Source organism: Castor canadensis, chromosome 13 (genome assembly GCF_047511655.1).
Source record: "Castor canadensis chromosome 13, mCasCan1.hap1v2, whole genome shotgun sequence".
Taxonomy (NCBI): domain Eukaryota; kingdom Metazoa; phylum Chordata; class Mammalia; order Rodentia; family Castoridae; genus Castor; species Castor canadensis.
The window spans coordinates 70,789,366-70,811,585 of NC_133398.1; the positions used below are offsets into that span (position 1 = coordinate 70,789,366).

General features: G+C 39.7%; 1 protein-coding gene and 1 non-coding gene across 2 annotated transcripts in view; both read left to right on the forward strand.

Moving 5' to 3' along the window:
* Positions 1 to 10,763: 10,763 nt before the first annotated feature.
* The window catches only part of Pgm5 (phosphoglucomutase 5), a 172,429-nt gene continuing 160,972 nt past the window's right edge, over positions 10,764 to 22,220 (forward strand). The window contains exon 1 of the mRNA XM_074051978.1: positions 10,764 to 10,829. Within this exon, the coding sequence (XP_073908079.1) occupies positions 10,779 to 10,829 (51 nt within the window). The 5' untranslated portion in view covers positions 10,764 to 10,778. The remainder of the gene's footprint in view (positions 10,830 to 22,220) is intronic.
* Positions 14,055 to 14,218, forward strand: LOC141415841 (U1 spliceosomal RNA). Its single transcript, XR_012440797.1, has one exon. It is a non-coding gene; the product is annotated as a U1 spliceosomal RNA (small nuclear RNA).

Genomic DNA, 22,220 nt, shown 5'->3' on the forward strand with positions numbered 1-22,220 from the left:
TGCTATCAGCACAGGCTGCTGGGTTCCAGAGATAGAAACTACATCAAATAATAATAACAACAACAGTATTTCTAATGAACATTTTATCATTTATCCAAAATGTGTCAGCTACTGTACTAAACCTTTAAATATAATTCTCATGAAAATGCACAATGTATACACATTTGTATATATTATTTCATTGAATTCTTACTATTGAAAACTTTAACTTTGCAGCTGAAAAGACTTGGATATGTAAAGTCGCCTGAGGTCACACAGTAAGAGGTAGGAGTTCAATGATGGACTCAGCTGTCTGACTCAGGTCTGGAGACTAACCTGTGTCCAGTACCTGAAGGGCAGATGGCCCAGGCACGCACGTGTTCTTCAGGCTCTACGATTGCACAGGCCACTGCGGTGCTGTAAGGGAGCCCTTAAGTGCTACAGTAGAAGATTCTTTTTTAACTGGGAAAACTATTTAGTGGATTGAAGATGTTTTGAGCTGTATGGGACACTGGTAGGCAGATTTTGGAGAGAGATCAGCTTTGCTAAGTTATAGAAACACCTCAGGGTCTGTTTCAGGGAAATACCTGTAGGGTGTTTCATGGTGTGAAAGAGAAAGAAGGCTGAGGGCATGGAGCAGGTGTCTGAATGCCACATTGAAGAGTTTAGAGTTTGTTCTTCGTGTATAAGAATGATACACCAAGAAAGGCTACTTGAGATAAATCTAGTTCACACTCCTTGTTTTGTACAGGAAGGCTCTGAGGTCAGGGTCACACACTAACAAATGGCCAACAAACACATTGCAATGGTGTAGGAGGCAGAGTGTGAGGACTTAGGCAGGCACTTGTGATAACTGCACTGGTGGGCAGGAACCTGGGTGCTGTGCCTGGGGAGGGGAGTCCAACCCCAGACACAGGCTCCAGCTCTGGGGCTAGAAGGGCTTGGGGAACACCAGTTAGAACTAAGGGAGAGGCTTTGGAAGAAGCTGTGCTCTGCCTAGAAGTCTGAGGGTGGTAAAAGAAGAGGAGCCAGCAAAGCCCAGAGAGACCTGAAAGCTGATGGCAGAGAGTGAGAGGCTGTGCCAGAGAAGTCAAATCAAGGCAGGTCAGATTGTGGCGGGGAGGAGGAGGCAGCGCAGTGGTCAGAGTGATTCCCAGTTGGAATTGGTTATGGATTGAGGAAATGACTTTCCATTTCACTGCTGTGAGAGGTTCCTAGACTGCAAAGGGCTGAGGGAGAGGGAAGAGAGAACATACACAGCCTTCCAATGTTGGCTGAGGATCAACGAGGAAGGAAAGGAGAGGGAGGATGGGTTCTTGAGGGGAAAACAAGTTAAATGGTATTTCTTCAGGAGAAGGGAGATAGGAGAGCCCTTTTTTTGGCTTGAGGGAATGAGCTAATCTTACAATGAAGGGATTAAAGTTTTCCTTTTATTTTATCCCAGTTTCAGGGCTTCAGTTTTAAACAAGGATAAAAAAGATCTACATTATAAGTTTATGAGGATTAAAGGGAAAACACATTTTGATGCTTGGCGTATTATAAACACCAAATCCTTAATCATTGGTTTTAATATTTTATTACCACAAATTTATGAAGCAATCGTCTCAGAATCTTGAAGCCAAGGAATACAATATTTACACTGTAAATCTTATCATGGTGCCATGTTCTTCATTTGAGAGGTATAGTTGTTTAAGAAATACTGTTTCGCATATTTTGAAATGCCTGGCTTGTAACATGCCCACGATGCATGATTTTATCCATCAACGTGCATGTGAACATTGTACAGTTTAATTGTTACTGCATGAGCCAAGTTTCATCCTTGTGGGTGTTGGTTTTGGATTTATTCCTTACATCTGTAAAAGGAGTAAGGAATAATAACAGGAACTCTGATAAGCAATTTCACTATTTTTTCTTTTTTGATCTGAAACCTTGTGATTCAAGATTGAGGTAACTTTTCTTAATTTTTTTTTAAATACTTTTCCATAGGTCAGAATGATATTAAGCAAGGACACATCATAGATGAAAAAGATTCTTTCTCTTGGAGGAGTCTAGGAGAAAGGGAGAGAGAGAGGATAGATAGATAATAGATGGATGGATGGATGGATGGATGGATCGATAGATCAATAGATAAATAGATAAATAGATAGATAGATGGAGAGAGGGAGAGAGAAAGAGAGAGATAAAACACCAAGGGACAAGATCACTCTTAAAGAAGACACCTGTGAAGCCAGCCAGTGTGCATGCACAAATGAAGCAGAAGGAATTAGCCACAGTCCTAAAAAAGAAATCCATGCATCTGGTGTCAGATGAACTCCAGTGAACAGTCTCACTTAGTTCTACACACCCCAACTCAAGAGCACGTTGATTTCAGCATGAAAACCAGATGTGCACAGATGACTTCTGAATAAATAAAATTCAGCAAGTTCATGTTAGGTGTGCATACAGCAGCACGGCTAGGTCTTAAAAATGTGATATCGAGGGCAAGGATAAGAAAAAAAAAAAGAATTTGCAATATGGAGCCAGCGTGTAACTTAAAGCCACATGTGCACATAAAGCCATTTTTTAAAATTTCTACAGAGAGATGTGCATTTTTAAGGACATACATGAAACACAGAGAGGTTGCTTATGGGGTAGGGAGGATGAATGTGGTATCAGACATAATGGGGAAAAACAAAACTAGAGAGGTTCTTTGCACAGATGGATAATGACAGAGCTGAGGAGGATGAGTTTTAAAGAGAAGTTGTCTTTTGTCTGTTTCTGTAAGGTCAATCCCACGCAAGGGTGAAGAATTTTCAGGCACACATTCTGTCCTGGTGGTAACACTGTTCTGAGGGACTCTGCAGAGCTGTTTAGAATGGCTTCCTGGGGTACATTAAATGTGAATGCATCAAATGTCATAGCCAGGACCCTGCTTGTGGCAGAACTCAAGGATTCCAGGGACCCTGTCACAGGAACAGTGATGGTTACACTTGCTCCCCTGGGCTGGAACCTGAGCTGTCTCCCTTTCACCTTTGCCAGGGGCTACATCCCAGGATATTTTCACAGTTTAGGCTTAAGCCTTGTTCTGCTGGAAAAATTATTTTATGAAGACTAAAGGAAATGAGTGGGGAGACTATTTCATGGCATGTCTTTTTAAAATTTTGTTTGAACGTTAGAAATCCGAATAAGCGATAGCATAGACGAAGTGTCTTAAATGTTTTGTAATTCAGTTTCTTCATCCTTAACTATGTTACCTGAGATACAGCTTGACGTGGGCCTTGAAAACTTCTCGGAGTGAGTGTGGGCATTAATTTCATGTGGTTCATCTCACTGGGATTCCCGGACCTGCAAGGGCGAGCCGCATTACTTGGACTTGTTAGAAATGCAAACCCTTGGTCCACCCTAGACCTCCTGAACCGGAAACTCTGGGGTTCACCAGGCATCTTCAGTTTATTAAACCACCCAGATGGTTCTGATGCAGCTAACATTCTAGAGCCACGATCTAGACCCATTTCATAACCTTGCTCATTCAGGTGTCTAGTTTGTAACGTGCCAGCTTTATAAACTGAGGAGGTTTTTTTGTTTTTTTTCTTTTTTTGGTAAAATACCTAGGCTCACATCTAATCCCAGACACTTAAATCAGACTTTGTAGTTGTCATTAAAGTCTCTGCAATGGTTCCAATGTTCTGGAAAATTAGAGAACCATAGGTCTAGACTAGGACTCCTCAAATTTCTGTGAATGAAATCAGCTGGATCTTGTCAAAATGCAGATTCAGAGTCGGCCTGGGGGGCCTCTGAGCTTCTGCATTTTAACAAGCCTCTTGGGGACGCTGGTGCCAACTGCAGTCCGAGACAGGATGAGGCGGGAGCATTAGTTTAGGAGTCAGAGGCACTGTCTTCTTAGCCAACGCTGTCTGGTTGCCACCAAGCTTGGACTGCCATCTCCACTCTCTGGCCCAAGGTTTGTTCTGCCTACTTTCCTCGCACAGATAGCAACAGAACTGAGCGAATATTGCCCAGGATTGTTTCCTAAAGGGTGTGCTTCTCCCCAGGGATTTAGAGAGTATATGGATAAGCACTTAAAACTTTCAGTGGTTGTGAGTTTACTGTTACGAATGCGTAGAACAAGTGATGTTGATGTTCAGTATATAGAACAATAACATAAAGTTTCCTTTTAAAAAACATGTGTTTAACTTTAGAAAAAGGGGCATTTAAAGAAAAATATTAAATAAATAACAACAAAATTATGAATGTAGAATGAAAATGACAAGTTTAGGAAATGCTGAGAAAGCAGATACAAAAGGGCTGTGATTGCAAAAAAAAAAAAGTAGCCTTGATTTTGATGGCTGAATGAGATGAGATGTCAGCTCATGTATGATGTAGGCATTCTGCAACATATACTCACTGGGAAACTGAGTCATTTTTTATTAAAAAGGGTTTATTGAGCATATCCCTGCTTTGCATTGGGCATTGTTTTGATTGTTGGAGGTCAGGGAGGAGACCAAAACTAATATTTATGCCCACAAAACACTACAGGAAGATAAGAGCTCAAGAAATAAACAGCTCTGCATTTTTAATTTAATATTTCACTATCAACATGGATTAAAAAAAGGTTTTGTTCTTGGAGCCAGGCATGGTAGCATATATCTGTAATCTTTTACTGAGGCAGAAAGATTACAAGTTTGAGGTCAAATGAGAGCATGTCTAAAAAAAAAAAAAAAAGTAAGGTCTTGCTCACTAACAGCTGACACTGTCACAATAAATTATTTGCACACACGTCAAAATGAGGAGTGGGGTGGCTTAGTTGTGACGACTGATGGACAGGCCAAGTTTATGACTTTGGGGAATGCTGCTGGGCTCTTACGTGAACAAGCAAAACAATTATTATTACCAGGATGTCTTGTCCAGAACATGAGGATAGAGCTCAATAGCTGAAAAAGGAAATCACTGGGCTGGTGAAGTAGCTCAAGAGGTAGAGCACCTGCCTAGCAAGTGTGAGGTTCTGAGTTCAAACCCCAGTTCTGCCAAAAATAAAAATAAAAAAATTTAAAAGCAAAACCAAAAAGGAAGTCACTGATTCTGACTCAAAATAAAATTTTCTGAGATTCCTAAAAAAGGGTACAGGAATGTAGCACAATTCAACCATACTTTGCAGTCCTGTGCCCCTGCCCTTGTATATAAATTCAAGGGCTGCTAATTTTCCCTCTAATTATTTGAGACAATGGATAGAAATTACTTGAATCCTTTGGGCTTCAGTGCTCCCACCCATCAAATTATAGGTTTGGACAGTCACTAAGCTCCCTTCTCTCATTCTAGTATCTATGGTTTTATTTTTATAAATTTTTTTGGCAGTACTGGGGCCTCACACTTGCTACACTGGTGCTGTCTCACTTGAGCCATGCCCCCAGCATTTTGTTTTGTTTTGTTTTACTTATTTTTCAGAGTATTTGCCCAGGATCAGCCTCAGACCAGGATTCTTCTACTTACACCTTTCAGGAGCTGGGACCATGCTCAGCTAATTTGTTGAGATGTAGTTTTGCTAACTTTTTATCCAGGCTGGTATCAAATGGCAATCGTCCTGATCATTGCCTCCCAAGTAGCTGGAATTACAGGCATTAGCCGTCATACCTGGCCTAGTTTCTATGATTTTAAATTTGAGAAAGAGTGTGCTATGGTTTGGATAAGTGTCCCCCAAAAGCCCATGTCTTTTTTTTTTAATTTTATTATTCATATGTGTATACAAGGCTTGGGTCATTTCTTCCCCCTGCCCCCACCCCCTCCCTTACCACCCACTCCACCCCCTCCCTCTCCCCCCCCCCACTCCCTCAATACCCAGCAGAAACTATTTTGCCCTTATTTCTAATTTTGTTGTAGAGAGAGTATAAGCAATAACAGGAAGGAACAAGGGTTTTTGCTGGTTGAGATAAGGATAGCTATACAGGGAGTTGACTCACATTAATTTCCTGTGCGTGGGTGTTATCTTCTAGGTTAATTCTTTTTGATCTAACCTTTCCTCTAGTTCCTGGTCCCCTTTTCCTATTGGCCTCAGTTGCTTTTAAGGTATCTGCTTTAGTTTCTCTGCGTTAAGGACAACAAATGCTAGCTAATTTTTTAGGTGTCTTACCTATCCTCACCCCTCCCTTGTGTGCTCTCGCTTTTATCATGTGCTCAAAGTCCAGTCCCCTTGTTGTGTTTGCCCATGATCTAATGTCTGCATATGAGGGAGAACATACGATTTTTGGTCTTTTGGGCCAGGCTAACCTCACTCAGAATGATGTTCTCCAATTCCATCCATTTACCAGCGAATGATAACATTTCGTTCTTCTTCATTGCTGCATAAAATTCCATTGTGTATAGATACCACATTTTCTTAATCCATTCGTCAGTGGTGGGACATCTTGGCTGTTTCCATAACTTGGCTATTGTGAATAGTGCCGCAATAAACATGGGTGTGCAGGTGCCTCTGGAGTAACCTGTGTCACAGTCTTTTGGGTATATCCCCAAGAGTGGTATTGCTGGATCAAATGGAAGATCAATGTCTAGCTTTTTAAGTAGCCTCCAAATTTTTTTCCAGAGTGGTTGTACTAGTCTACATTCCCACCAACAGTGTAAGAGGGTTCCTTTTTCCCCGCATCCTCGCCAACACCTGTTGGTGGTGGTGTTGCTGATGATGGCTATTCTAACAGGGGTGAGGTGGAATCTTAGTGTGATTTTAATTTGCATTTCCTTTATTGCTAGAGATGGTGAGCATTTTTTCATGTGTTTTCTGGCCATTTGAATTTCTTCTTTTGAGAAAGTTCTGTTTAGTTCACTTGCCCATTTCTTTATTGGTTCATTAGTTTTGGGAGAATTTAGTTTTTAAAGTTCCCTATATATTCTGGTTATCAGTCCTTTGTCTGATGTGTAGCTGGCAAATATTTTCTCCCACTCTGTGGGTGTTCTCTTCAGTTTAGAGACCATTTCTTTTGTTGAGTAGAAGCTTTTTAGTTTTATGAAGACCCATTTATCTATGCTATCTCTTAGTTGCTGAGCTGCTGGGGTTCCATTGAGAAAGTCCTTGCCTATACCTATTAGTTCCAAAGTATTTCCTACTCTTTCCTGTACCAACTTTAGAGTTTGGGGTCTGATATTAAGGTCCTTGATCCATTTTTAGTTAATACTGGTATATGGTGATAAACATGGATCTAGTTTCAGTTTTTTGCAGACTGCTAACCAGTTTTCCCAGCAGTTTTTGTTGAAGAGGCTGCTATTTCTCCATTGTATATTTTTAGCTCATTTGTCAAAGACAAGTTGGTTATAGTTGTCTGGCTTCATATCTGGGTCCTCTATTCTATTCCACTGGTCTTCATGTCTGTTTTTGTGCCAGTACAATGCTGTTTTTATTGTTATTGCTTTGTAATATAGTTTGAAGTCAGGTATTGTGATACCTCCAGCATTGTTCTTTTGACTGAGTATTGCCTTGGCTATTCGTGGCCTCTTGTGTTTCCATATAAATTTCACAGATTTTTCAATCTCTTTAATGAATGTCATTGGAATTTTGATGGGAATTGCATTAAACATGTAGATTACTTTTGGAAGTATAGACATTTTTACTATGTTGATTCTACCAATCCATGAGCATGGGAGATCTCTCCACTTTCTATAGTCTTCCTCAATCTCTTTCTTCAGAAGTGTATAGTTTTCCTTGTAGAGGTCTTTCACATCTTTTGTTAGGTTTACATCTAGGTATTTGATTTTGTTTGAGGCTATTGTAAATGGAATTGTTTTCATACATTCTTTTTCCGTTTGCTCATTGTTAGTGTATAGAAATGCTAATGATTTTTCTATGTTGATTTTATATCCTGCTACCTTGCTATAGCTATTTCCAGAAGCTTCTGAGTAGAGTTTTTTGGGTCTTTAAGGTATAGGATCATGTCGTCTGCAAATAGGGATATTTTGACAGTTTCTTTACCTATTTGTATTCCTTTTATTCCTTCTTCTTGCCTAATTGCTCTGGCTAGGAATTCCAGTACTATGTTGAATAGGAGTGGAGATAGTGGGCATCCTTGTCTGGTTCCTGATTTTAGAGGGAATGGTTTCAGTTTTTCTCCATTAAGTATAATGCTGGCTGTAGGTTTGTCATATATAGCTTTTATAATGTTGAGGTACTTTCCTTCTATTCCTAGTTTTCTTAGAGCTTTTATCATGAAATGGTGTTGAATCTTATCAAAGGCTTTTCTGCATCTATTGAGATGATCAAGTGGTTTTTGTCTTTGAAAAGCCCATGTCTTAAAGGAGTGGTCATCATTCGGTTGTCCAGAATTGGGAGGTGGCAAAACCTGTAAGAGCTGGAGCCTAGTAAGAGGCAGTCAGGTCACTGGGGACATGCCCTAAAAGGGGATATTAGGACCCCAGTCTTTTCCTCTTTCTTTCTTACTTTGTTTTCTGGCCACCCTGAGATGATTAGACCTCATTTGCCATATGCTCCCACCATGATGTACTAACCCACCACTGGCCCAAAGCAACAGGGTCAAGCAACCGTGGACTGAAACCTCTGAAACTGTGAGCAGAAATAAATGTTTTCCCTTATCAAGTTGATTAGCTCAGGCATTTTGTCACAATGGAAAGCTGGCTAACAGGGTATCTAGTGGAGACTATGTGGGAAAGACTGCAGGACTTATTAAAAGTACAGGTAGACACTGAAGTTTAAGAGTCACATTTCCTAAGGACTGGGGGCATGGCTCAAGTGGTAGAGTGCCTGCTTGGCAAGTTTGAGGTCCTGGTTCAAACCCAAGTACTGCTAACAAATATTTTAAAAGAATTGCATTTTCTAATAATTTCTTTGCCCAGTTAGAGTTTATGATTTTTATCTGATGATGGTGCTTAGAGGAATGGCTGTATTAAAACTAAAAATAAAATAAAGCAAGACCTTATTTGAACTTAGCAACAATGCCAGGTCTTCTCTTGTTCTCTCTCTCTCTCTTATTTTTTTTTTTTTTTTGGTTCTGGGATCAAACCCAGAGCCTTACACATGCTATGCAAGTGCTCTACCACTGAGCTACATCCCATCTCAGGTCTTCTCTTTGATTTGAAGAAGTTAAAACTGTTACAAATGGGTCTATCTAGGCAAAATGAAGATGGAGTCAATGTCTGATGCATTTAAACAATGTAGCCAATTAAAAGGGAGAGTTAAATCCTTCATCTTTCACTAACACATATATGAAAAAGGATAAAGACTTCCATTCTTAATTGTAGAGTCTGGGGGACTGAATGGCAGCCATGATTGCTTGAGCCTTTCTACTTGGGCTTGCTTGAATACAGAGGCATTGGGTAGGCTTCTCAAAGCAGGAATCCCTGGCCAAACCTGGATGAGCGGTCCAAGGTTTATCTACATTAGCCATAAACAAGCCAAAGGGAGGATGGTTGGGCTGCTCCATGCGGGAAAGAAACAGAGTGAGTTTGTGTATGATCCCTAAGGAGAAAGTGTCTTTGGGCTGTGTTTCTTTTTGACCTGAAAACCCTGAAAGCAAGCTAGCTAGGAGTTAGAGAAGGTAGTTCCTACAGTCTGGATTTGTCTTCAGTTTTAGGGAAAGTCTTGATTACAAAGAAGAAATGCTTTATTTACGTGTACTAGGGGATTTATGCAGGATTCCCTGAACTATCATTTCAGACACCAGGAATCTGGGATAAAAATTCTATGTCTCAATAGGGAGTCATTCCCTGTTGTTCAGCAAAACCTAACATTAGCAGTTCCTTCTCAAGTGACGACAAGCTAATTGCACTGGCTTCCTGTCACCATCACAAAAAAAAAAAAAAAGCAAAAAAAAAAAAGAGCAAAGCTTGCTCTTTGCCGAAACATCACAGTGTCTATTGCACTTGCTGACTCTTGCTGTAAGTGGCACTATTGGACCATTTTTTCTTGGGAACCTCGGTAATAGGAGTGCATTCAGAGGACGGTTGCCGTCAAAAGGACTTTTCTTTTTGATCCACACAATCAGCTTTCTTCTTCACATGACACTCTCTCCCCCCGGAATACGTAGAGGCAGCTCTGACTCCTTCCAGTTTGCAAACCTGAGATTCCTCTCAGGTGCAGGAAAATTAAATAAAGCATTTTGGATGATGCATTGGTGCCCACTCCATAGTGTTGGTCTGTTTGAACTTGAAAGGGAAACTGGTGGGTCTGAGGAGATATGGCAGCTGTGAAAGCTGATGGTGTAAGTGGATATAGTGAAGGGGTGATGGGGGAGCGCTGATCATTTACAAATAAAAGAACTTAGAAAGGGAGTCTGAAATGGTGCAGGATAAGGAGAAAGAAAGCATGAACCAGGAGAAGCCATTATGGGCTTGTTACATATGTAATTTATGTGTATGCATGTATGTCTATATAGTTCCATGTACTTGTGTATTTTTTTTCTTTTGCAATTAGCAAATAGATTTATTTCCTTTCCTCTCTTGGCCTCTTTCCTTAATTCCCTGGTCTTTATTTTTTGCTTCTATTTATTCCAGAACACTGATGGACAGCTGAGCTTCAGGGAGCTGGCTCTGGCAGGACTAGGCAACATTAACATTGCATCTCTAAGAATCCGATTTCTCAGAAAAAGTATGTCACATTTTAAAATTGTGACTCCTGCTGGATATCATGGTACATGCCTGTAATCCCAGCATTTGGGAGGCTTCGTGTAGGATTGCAACTTGGAAGCCAGTCTGGGCTTTATAATGAAACAAGCTCAAAATGAAACAAAAAGTGCAACTTCTTTGTATTTTGCAGTACTTATAAGAGTAAGAGACATTAGGCTGTTGTTCTTATCTGTCATGGAGGATTGAACCAAGTGGCTGGTGTAATGGATGATTTTTTTTCCTCCAGTGCTATCAACCAAGGTCCTGTGGCACCGGTAAGAGGATGACACTGCCTGACAACCCTTTTATAGCATATCTGAACCATTTTTTTTTTCCAGAATGAAAATGCAATAACTTTGGTCTGGAGCAGTCTGGTAGGAGGAGGGAGCTGGTGTACTTGGTTTCCTTCTGTCACATGTTTGGCAAAATTAATTAGACTTTTAAATCAGGAAATTCAGCAAGATGAGTTAGATTTTTATACAAGAGAAGTAGAGAATCTCCAGCTGGTTGGGGGAGTGATATGGAAGTGTCTTGCTAAATCAGTCTTGGTGGACTGTTGCTCTCCTGGCCAGCTCCATTTCTCAACAAGCAATCTGTAGGGTGCATATAGAACTAAGTGAGCAGGAAGAATCTTGCTTGCGGGAGACCTGCTGGTTCAGATGTTCATGATTAGAAACAGACTGTGGGCTTTTTCAAGTTAAACCAAAGCAGCAGTTCTAGTAGGAAGAACCTCCCCACTCCAGATCTTCTGTTTCTGGACACTCGTCTTTGGAAATACAGATTTCAGCAGAGAGGGTTGTTAGTGGAGGACTTTGTGCAACTGAAATCTCTTAGGAGCAATGGGAAAGATGAACCAGAGGTGGTTATAGCAAGTACTTTAACACTTTCTTTAGAACTGTTGACTTTAGAATAATAAGCCAAGACAAAAATATTTGCATTTGATGAAAATGTTGTCTTCCCTTGTCATGCTAGATGGCTGAGACCCAAGTCTTACACAGCTACACATTCTCCTTGCTGTTGACTGACTTATCTAGTTGTGCAAGTAATATACAACTTAGACAAATGTTTGGCTCAGGAACAAATATTGCTTACCATATTGAGACAATTACTGGCACTTTCCAAGGTAAGGCCTGACCTCTGCTTTCCCTCTACCATGTCATTGCTGATTGTTGAATATAAACTTCCTGTTGAATCTGCAGATTGGCTCTGATAAAACGTGAATGAAACTCTTAACATCCTTTAGACATAAACATAATTTAGCTTATTGTTTCTGAGTTTGCACACAGGTTTTCTTGCCTCTGACTTTCATGTCAGAGGGCCAGCTCTGTTGTGTATTACAGGCTTTGTATATTGATTTTGTATCCTGCAATTTCACACAATTAACTTATCAGTTTTAATAGTCTTTTTGGTGAAGTCTTTTGGTTTTCTATACATAATTGTCACCAGCAGAGACAATTTCAGTTTTTCCTTTTCTATATGCCTGTCTTTATTCCTGTCTCTTGCCTAATTTTTCAGGCTAGGACTTCCAACACTGCATTGAGTAAAAGTGGCAAGAGCAAGCATTCTTTTCCTATAATGATATTATAGGAAAAGCTTTGAACTTTTCACTGTTGAACGTGTTAATTCTGGGTTTTTCCTTTCTTTGCCCTTATTTTGTTGAGGTACATTCCCTTTGTACCCACTAAGAGTTCTTTTTTTTTTTTTTTAATTATCACAAAGGGATGTTAGGAGCCAAATGATTTTTCTACATGTGTCAATATGATCATATGGTTTTTATCCTTTATTTTACTAATTTGGTGTATTAAATTTATTGGTTTGTGTATGATGAACAATCCTTGCATTCCAGGAATAAATATCACTTGACTACGGTGAATGATTTTTTAATGTGTTGCTGAATTTGGTGTTAAAATTTTTTACATCTATGCTTATCAGAATATTGGCCCATCATTTTCATTTCCTGTAGTGTCCTTGTTTGGCCTTAATGTCAGAGAACACTGACCTTGTAAACTGTATTCCATCCTCTGACTTTTTGGAGAAGGCCGAAAGACTTCTTTAAATGTTTGGTAGAATTTAGCCATGAAATTATCAGGTTTCCGGTCTTTTCTTTGGTAAGAGACTTTTTATTACTGATTCAACCTCTGTACTCATTATCTCTCTGTTCAGAGTTTTAATTTTTTCATGATTAGGTTTTATGTGTCTAGGAATTTGCTCATTTCTTCTAAGTTATCCAGTCTCTTGACATATAATTGCATGCTTTTTTTTGGTGGGATTGGGATTTGAACTCAGTGCTTTGCACTTGCAAGGCAGGTACTCTACCACTTGAGCCACACCTCCAGTACTATAATTGCATATGGTGGTTTTTTTTACAATCCTTTATGGTCCTGTCATATTGTCTCCTCTTTCATATCTGGTTTTATGCTTGCTATCAAGGACTTGAGGCTTAGGGGAGAAGAGAGTTAGTTATGGCTCAGAATCCAAATTGCCATGAGTTAGGGTGGGTGTTCCTGGTTAACTCAGAGACTGTGTATAGAATTAACTGCCCACTTTCTGATTGTAATATACTCTTTGGCCAAAAAAAGAACTAGATGACAATGTTGAATAAAGGGACCAAATCAATATTTGTTACCATGGTGCAATCAACTCAGATTGGCTGTGGTCTTCTGTTAGTAAGTCAGTGGCTGATCCTGGTAGAACAAAGTTAGGTCACATTCAGGGAATAATCCTGAAATCTTTTTTTTTTTTTTTTCCATAGAGCAAAGTTTAATGGCGGGCCCAAACTGCCAGGCTGGCCAGGGAAAAGATGGTGCAGCAGCAAATCTGGGCCAGGCATGGCTTTTATAGAAGGGGTAGTTAAGGAAGTTAGCGCATGTGTGGTAGTCTCTGGTAGGGGTGGGGCTGTCTTAGAGTGCAGGATTTTCTGTTAAGGGCAGGGCTGTCCTTGGGAGTTTCTCAAGTGAGATCTGAGGATAAAATGGCCACTGATTTACAAATGATGACATTATTGTTCTATCATTCCCCCATTTTTTCTTTAATCATGATGAGGGCAGGGGCTGAGGATCAGGAATTGGGGTGAAGCATTGGTCTCTTTAGCTGCTTCCCATTGGCAGGGTCATTGTATGGGGCAGGATCTTCAGGCTCCTGTGGCATCCTGGATGGGGCCTTCACAGTAGCTTTTCCAGGCAGTTTTGGAGAGGTTGGTATCCCTGCAGGTGCAACTGGTTAAACTTTTGATTAGCAATAGCAGACATGCAGTGTGATACATGGGAGGAAGCTTAAGAATAGGAGAGCAAGAACACAGGCATCAGGATGGGCATTGGCCAGGAGAACCACTGTGAAATGTTCCCTAGACAATTTCAAGGGTCCTCCAATTCCCTTCTCTGTTTTTTCAACTGTTCCTAAAGAGGTGCCGCCACTGGGGGATCCCATTGAGCTTGACAGCAGTGGGTGTCGTGAGAATGACCAGATGAGGGCTGGTCCACTGAAGTCCCAATGAAGAGGGTAGAAGATCCTGGCAGGGGAGATACCATGATCACAAAGGTGGTTTTCCCAGGGCGAGGCTTATCCATTGCACTCCGGATGTGCTGACCCCTGCTATTTCCCCAAATGTGGGAAACTTGACTGCATAATTTGTGGCAGTGGAGGACTGCGTTCGCACTCTCCCCTGGAGAAGAGAAGCACTACCTCCAGATTCCACCTGATCCACACCATGCTACCTTTTGTATTTTCCTGAAATCTTAAGATGGCTTTCTTTGTCACATCCGGTCTCACCTTCTTCCCTACTCCTCAAGGATGCCCTCACCCGCTTTATTTGAACTTCTCCTTCAGTGGCTTGCCTAAGAAGGGGTGCTGATGAGTTTTTCTGTGTTAACATATGCTTAACCTTTTCAAGATTTTGATTCCTATTTTAATTAGGAGACTCTAGAAAAAGAGCAGATTGCTCTAAGCTCTTAAGTAAAGCTGACGTGGTGAAATTTCATATAGTTAGGGGACATGGTTTTAGGCAAGTGGGCTTTGCAGATGAACCTGGACAGATGCCTATTTCTTCTATGCTTAAATTATGCCTTCATTTTGGTACAATAATTCCTCTTTCTCTTTGTCAAAATTCAGGATCATGCATGTAGTATTGAGATTTCAATCTGAGTCTCACAGCGTTTACTAGCTTTGTGACCTTAGTCAAGTCACTTAGTCTTTCCAACCCTTAATTTCCTCATGTAAGAGAGAAGAAATAATATTGCTGCCTCAGAGGGTCTTTGTAGGCTTAAATGGGAGCAATGCACACACTTGTGTAGAGATGTAACTCCTTTTTCTTACATATGTAGGATATTCTTTAAGAAGATTTTTAAAACTCTGGGAAAGAGGGATATAGCTCAGTGGTAGAGCACTTACCTAGCATGTGCAAAGTCCTGGGTTCATCCCCAGAAGCTCCCACACAAAACCTTGAAACATTTATTTGCTGCCAGAGAGATAAAGGGTGAAGTAGGAGACTTTTTACTGTATACCCCTTTTTGTACCTTTTGAATTTTGAACCATATGAATGTATAATCTATGTAAAATATTAAGAATTCTCTAAATAACTTATTAGGAGTTAGATAAACATGAAGAAATTCCACTTAAGTGGCTGTGTGTCATTCAGTGTAGGTCACTGTCCTCAGCAACACTGTGTGAGGCAGATGATCTAGAGAGACACATGGCTTAAATAGCAGTGAAAGGGATTGTTGGCAGCTCATCCCGTAATATAGTAACTTTAAACATAACTTTTGTTATAAAATATTTCAAACATAAAGGAAAACACAGAGGAGCATTCTCTATAATTTTTTAAAGTGCTCTTAAGGGGTGGAATTTATCATTTGAACTGGGATAGCTCAATAAATAAAGGGGGTGCTATGGGTAAGTACGGTGGAAGAACAAAGTTAAACTCAACAGTTCCAGGAAAACTGGGTTGCATGCTCACCTAGAAATTAAGCAGTACCACAACTGTTGCATCCCCTTTTGTGACTCTTCCTGGGCCAGGTTCCCTTCATTCCCCAAAGCAACCTGATCTAAATAGGGATGTTCATTGTGTCAAGGCAAACACGGCAACTCTGATCTGGACATACTGTCTATGATTTATGCCTACGTGACAAATGTGTGCATGAGAAACTATGCAGAGGTCCTCTGTGTGTTCCTAAATTTCACATAAATAGTATCATATGTTGTCACTTTTAAAAATCGGTAAGGCATTTTGTCTTCTTTTCCTAGAAAATTAAAGGAACAAAGGCCTGGGAATAATGATGTATTAACTAAGGTTCTTTCGATTGAAAACAAACAGAAAGTAATTCTGGCTAGCTTAAATCATGGAAGGATTTAATGAAGAATATAAGCATACCTTAAGTATCTCATGACTGAGAGAAAGGAGGTTCACAGAAGCTCAGAGCTATGGGCAACAGGTGGCAGTAGATTCAGTCGCTCCTGCCCCACCATCAATATGGCCAGACCACACTGCCCCCTCTCCCCGTGCCTCTGCTCCCCCCCAGCCTCTGCCCTCCCCCTAGCCTCTGTCCCCTCCACCCACCCCCCCAGCCTCTGTCCCATCCACCCCCCAGCCTCTGCATGTCTGGGTTCCAAAGTTGAAATTCCAGAGATAGTGACAAAATCCAATTGAGCCAGGCATTCTTCGCTGGGTCACTCTCCCTGTATATGGTCAGGAATGCAAGACATAGGACATAGTCACTTAGAGCTCATCCCACTGAATTGAGGCCATTTGGAGAGCAGGTGATAATTGTGAGCTGGGCACTTTAAAAGGTGACAACTATATGGTAATCAGAAAAATTGGAGTCAAGAAGGAAAACAGTAAGAGCAAATAGTGTTTCCATTTGGGAATTTCTTCTTGGCATTTCCATTTGTGGGCTCCAGATCTGAATTCTGAGAAAAAAATCAGCTGAAAAATCAGGAAAGTGATCTCTTGCTTATTATTAGGATCACTTATTCCTGAGAATTAAAGCTTAATAGGCTGTAAAGAGACCTTACTGGTTTGAAGAAATCTATTGGCTTGAAGTGGAAGTGAGATCAGGTAGTACTGACATGGAGTCAGGAGCAGAAAAGAAGCCTCAGACAGACTTCCTTGTGTCTGTTGTTCTGTTGCAAGTGTGTGTTCATGGCCTTGCCTGCTAACAGCAAATGAAGTAAATGGTAAGTTTAGAGATTTATATAAATACAAATACATATATTACAAATCGCTGAGTGGTGTTCTAGAAATACCAAGTTTTGGAAACAAAACATGTCCTTAAATTGGCAATTCTGACATTTGCTTTGGTATAGTATTGTTGACCTTGCTAGAAGGTCCAAACATCACGTTATTTGAACACTTTCAGAGAAGACAACAGATGTCTTATAGGTTTAAATTTTTCATTTAAAGAATGATTACTCTTAAGTATTAAAGATTTGTACTATCTTACAATTTTAAAAATTATTTTTATCCAGCATATTTTTATTTTAATATGTTGGTTCACGATAATGTTTTGCATTTGTTATTATATCTTTTTTTAAATAAAAAGCTACTGCTGAAACTTTTTATATAATCCTCTTACAAGAAAAATGATTCCTTGCTCATTATTAAAGTTACTCCAAAAACATGTAAGTAAAAGGAGAAATTTTTTCTTTCTTTCTTTCTTTCTTTTTTTTTTTTTGGTAGTACTGGGATTTGAACTCAGTGGCGCTCTACCACTTGAGCCACTCCCTCATGTAAGTAAAGTGTTGTGAAAATACAGAATAACATCTGAATTCAGGAATTTTGAAGAATGCTCAGAAATTCCATTTGTAATGAAATCGAGAATTACACTCTTGATTTCCAATAATGAATGTCTGTCAGAAGTCAAAGGGAAGCTGGCCATGGTGGCTCACTTCTACAGTCCCAGCACAGAGGCAGAATGTCTGAGAGTTCTAGGCCAGCCTGGGCTACATAGCAAGACGCTGTCTCAAAAACAAACAGACACCAAAATCATTGCAGTCTCACAAAAATACTGCCCTCTCCACCCCAACCAAGTCAAAGGGAATAACATCTTATGTTGGATACCTGGTAGAGTTAAGGAAGAAATGTATTGCTGAGCCCTGAGCTTTTTTCTCTCTGAGGAGTAAGTAGTCAAGTTTGTTGGGAGGATCTGTGATACACAAGGAATTTGGCTGTTGTTGGATAAGCACTTCCTGGTTGATTTCAGGTCCTACAGGAAGTTGGAAAAATCAATTTTATGATAAATGAAAAGTGATTGCCTTGCTAGGAAATAACTTCTACTTTCTGATTTCAAAGAAGACAGCAAGCATAAGGTAAAATTTGGAAACAATGAAATACTTGAGACTTTTCCTTTGAAATTGGTAGCCATATTTTTTAGCCCATGAAACTCCAGCCATTGGCATTGCTCTTAGCTTAAAACATTATTCACAAAGCCTTAGGTTAAAATGCAGTGTATTTGGTACATTGTTCCTCTAATAGCTTGAGTTGGTTTTCAAGTTAATGTACCCTCACTTAGCTGTGCTCTGAAGGAACAAAATAACTGTTAAAAATCTGACTGAGAAAGTTGGTCAGGCAGGGTACAGAGAATCCTTGGGAACAATGGGTGAGTGAAACCTGAGCCAGGACCCACTGGAGGAAGTAAGGGTGACAAATACTCACAAGGCCCCAAACTGGCTTCTCTTATTAACACATTACTTCACTCTTGGTCTTGCAAATTCACCCAGACTTCATTGTTGAAAAAAATCCATTTATAAGGCAGGGATACTGGTTTGTATGGCATATATTTCCTTTTCAGCTCCATGACAAAGACGGATATAAAATAGCTTTTAAAAAACTACTTTACATAAGAATGTTAAAATATTTACATGGACATTAGCCATATATTATTGGTGGCCCCCTTTTAAAACCCAAACATTAAAACCGCCAAAGGAAAATTCTCTGTAGGAAAGGTTGCAAGTGACTAATAAATATAATTTAAGTTAAACATGGAAAATACACTTCCTTTTTAATAATGATCTGAATTATGTTCCTTTTGGAAGTCTTTGGAAACAGTTCAACTATTTAAAAAAAAGTACAGAGATTTCTTTAGAAAGTAAGCTTTTTTTTTTCCTTATCATAAAATGAAGGACTTTGGTGAGACCATTTCTAAAACTTTTAAATAATCCATTATTTTATATCATTTATGTCTCTAGGTACTGTACAGGACATTGGAAAATTGAGCTTTTATCCTTAGCAGAACACAAACCTATTATTTTTAGGAAAAACTGAATTAAGACGAAATATTTTGCTTTCCAAAAGGCAACATTTTTGCAAGTTAGTTAATTAACACCAAATACCTTTCAAAGTGGGGTCCAGGGCATTCAGGAGTGGGAGACCCCACCCCTTAACTTCCCATGCTGGCTATGGGAACCTTACAAATAGCACGTCAATATTTTAGTATCTTGTGGCTACCTCAAAAAACAAACGCCAGAGGAACTGGATTTATTTTCCTATGTTGGGCGGATGGCTCCTTTTGCACAAGTTACTTAAAGAGCATTTAAAGGGTCAGTGAAAAATAAGTTTTTTCATATTTAACGTTAATTCCCTAATATGTGTGATACCATTCTAGATATTATGCCAAAAAGGTTAAACTGATATAACCCCCCCCCAAGTCAATGTTCTTTGATACAAAGAATAAGAATTATTAGCATAGTAATAACAGTATTTATATTAGTAATTATTTTGGTAATAATATCTAATGATACATATTTTAGTAATAGTAACAGTAATAATAATTGGATCAATAACTAGGCACTTCTGTGCAAGCAATTCTCATATTCAACTCCTTAAATACGACACGACCCTTAGGAGGTAGCTAGCAGTAGGTGCATTTTATAGATGAAGAAATGAACATTCGAGAGGCTAACCAACTTGTGCAATGCCTCACAGGTAGAGGCTAAGGAAGGTCGGGGACAGAGGTGAAGCTGGGATGTTAGGACACCTAGGCAAGTGCATGGACATTTGCAAAATGCACACATGAGATGTACATTTATAGTTCTTAACTTTCATTTAGGGGCCTTCTTTCTAATGAAGGAATCAGAGAAGCAGCCAGTTTTATTGGAATCACCATATACTATTTCATCTGTTGAGTGGAAGATGGTACCTTAAGAGTTGGTTGAAATATATAATTGACTTCCCCACCACCGAAGGTGTTCAACAGGTTAAAAAATGAACCAGAGCTTCCTTGGAGGAATGCCCTGAGACATTTTCCCACTTGCTTTTCTGTCTCTTGTCCTGCACTTGTGGCATTTCTCTGCTCTTAGCGTCAATGAGTCAACTACATGTTTTTAGCATTCCCTGTATACACACAAGTAGACTGTGACTCAACAGGAGTATATAACTACTGTAGGAAAAATTGATGTGAGCTTTTCTGCCAGCACGGAGAGCAGGGATGGGAGGAGTTCAGAACAGAATGTGTCATACAGAATTGCATATATATATATATATATATAATTTATGTAACTGTCATCTGTCAGTTTGGCTCAAGAAGTTTTTGTGGTTGCTGCTGTTCTCTGGCCCATCCGCAGGGTGTTACACGTGCTAGGAAAACATTCTACCACTGGTCTACACTCCCACCCCAAGAGTATTTTTTTAAAGAAGGCAATTTTACCTCTTCCCTTTTGTACATTCTGACATGTTCCTAAGTGGAGTCCTGATTAAAATTACTCTTTTCATGCCTCACAAATAAAAAAGAAATCACAAAATGAGGTACTTGGAAGGGACCCCAGATATCTAAAGTGTTTTTTGGAACTTTCATGTCTTTGATCTGTTTATAGGTGTTTTAGAAAAGAACCCCTGGTTCAAATAAAATTGGGAAGTATTTGGGCTAAAGTTAACTAGGTTTCTTTCCTGCAGAGCTGGCTGCTGCCAAGTCTTCATTACATTAAGGTGCTTTGAGAACCTGTGCGAAGGGGATAGTAATAAAGTATTTCAACACGTATTTTACTCCAGATTCTCTTTAGGGAAATGGTGGTCTAGCTGAGCCAGATAGAATATTCTCTTTGTAAAGATGGCATCAGCTGCCAGGGAAAGGAAGGCTATGTCAGTTGCTCCTGTTTCATGCCAAGAGTTCTCAGAGTGATGCCTTGCTCTAAAGGCTCATAGAAGGCTGATAGGCATCTCTAGGAAGGTAGAGCTACCCTTCATTGGGACCCAAACTGCAGAGATGCTCTGAGCTTAAGAACAAAGGAGTGAGGAACATGCAATGATTCTTACCGAGTTCACTGACAACATAGGTGGGGAAAGGACATTAGCTGTGAGCACAAAGCTAGTCTGGTTCTCTTTCCCTAAGCAAACCAGGCATGTTAAGCTTAGGTTTGGAAGTAACTAGGTTAAAACATTGAAGCTGATGTCTTCTTTCTAAAACCTCTCAGAATTTTTAATATAAAAAACGTGTACTGTGAGGCTCCAAGACTGGGGTAGAATGTGCAGGATTTAAATAGTTACTTGGCTCTGACACTCTTGCTTTGTGCAGTATTTAGGAGACACTACTGTTCTGAGGAAAACCCTTTGGGAATACTGATGTAATTCAACCTCCTCATTTTACCAGTGTACCATCTATGGGCAAGGCATTTCTTATCCGGGGCCTTCTCAGTTTCTCCATCATTGTGACAAATTCATTGGAATTAACCTGATAAAATTTGGAGACAGCTTTGAAGAGATTTCTTTAGCTGGCAAAACCTTTTTGAATATTTTGTGTGTAATTTACTCCATACATTTGGAATTTCCAGAGTCAAAAACCACAGGTGAATTCAGTTGATTTTTGTAGAATATTGCCTATGCCAAAGGCCCTTCAGGAGCTGTGGTAGTCTACAAAGATATGAAGTGTAACTTTGCTGTAGAGAAGATATTTATAAGAATGACAAATATGGGATTTATGGAAATAATAATAACTAGCTTATATTAATTGAATTTTTTTATTTGTTGGGCACTGTATTAAGCATTTTAATCCTCCCAACAATTTATGAGGTAGGGCTTATAATAATTTCCATTTCACAGTGTGGACACTGAGGTTATGAAAGCTTATAGACTTATTCCAAGGTCATATACAGCTAGGGGAAAGAAAAAATGTATAAAATATATATGAGTATGAATAGAAATGTGTATCAGCTTGTGAAACATTCCTTATGAGTGAAGCAAAGTGCATGTAAATTCAGAGAAAAGAAAAATAGCTTTCCAAAAGACTTAGTTAGTGAGTTTCAAGTACATAGTGGACAACTATTGTTTGGTCACTCATTCCTTCTTCCTCTGAAGGACAGTAGCCCTTTATTTAAAAAAAAAACTGTTTTTACTTTTTTCCTTGTCCTTTTTCTGCTCTTCTCTTCTTTTCTCCCCCTTCCCTCTCTCTTTCTTCCCATAGGGGCTCACTGTGCGGCCTAGGCTAGCCAGAAACTCACCATCCTCCTTCCTCAGCCTCAGATTATAGGCGTGCACACCATGCCCAGCTCTGTTTTTCTTTTCATCTTAAGGTCTGGCTAGCTGGCTGGGTACATTGTCTCAAATTGAATTGGTCAGACTTTTTGGACAATTTGGAATTAACCCCAAGGGAATATTTTCTCCTGGATGGTAAAACAGTAAAACAGTTTGAGGTGTTGATGCCTTGCCCCTAGGACTATGGCAGGGGAAAATGGTGGTGATGGTG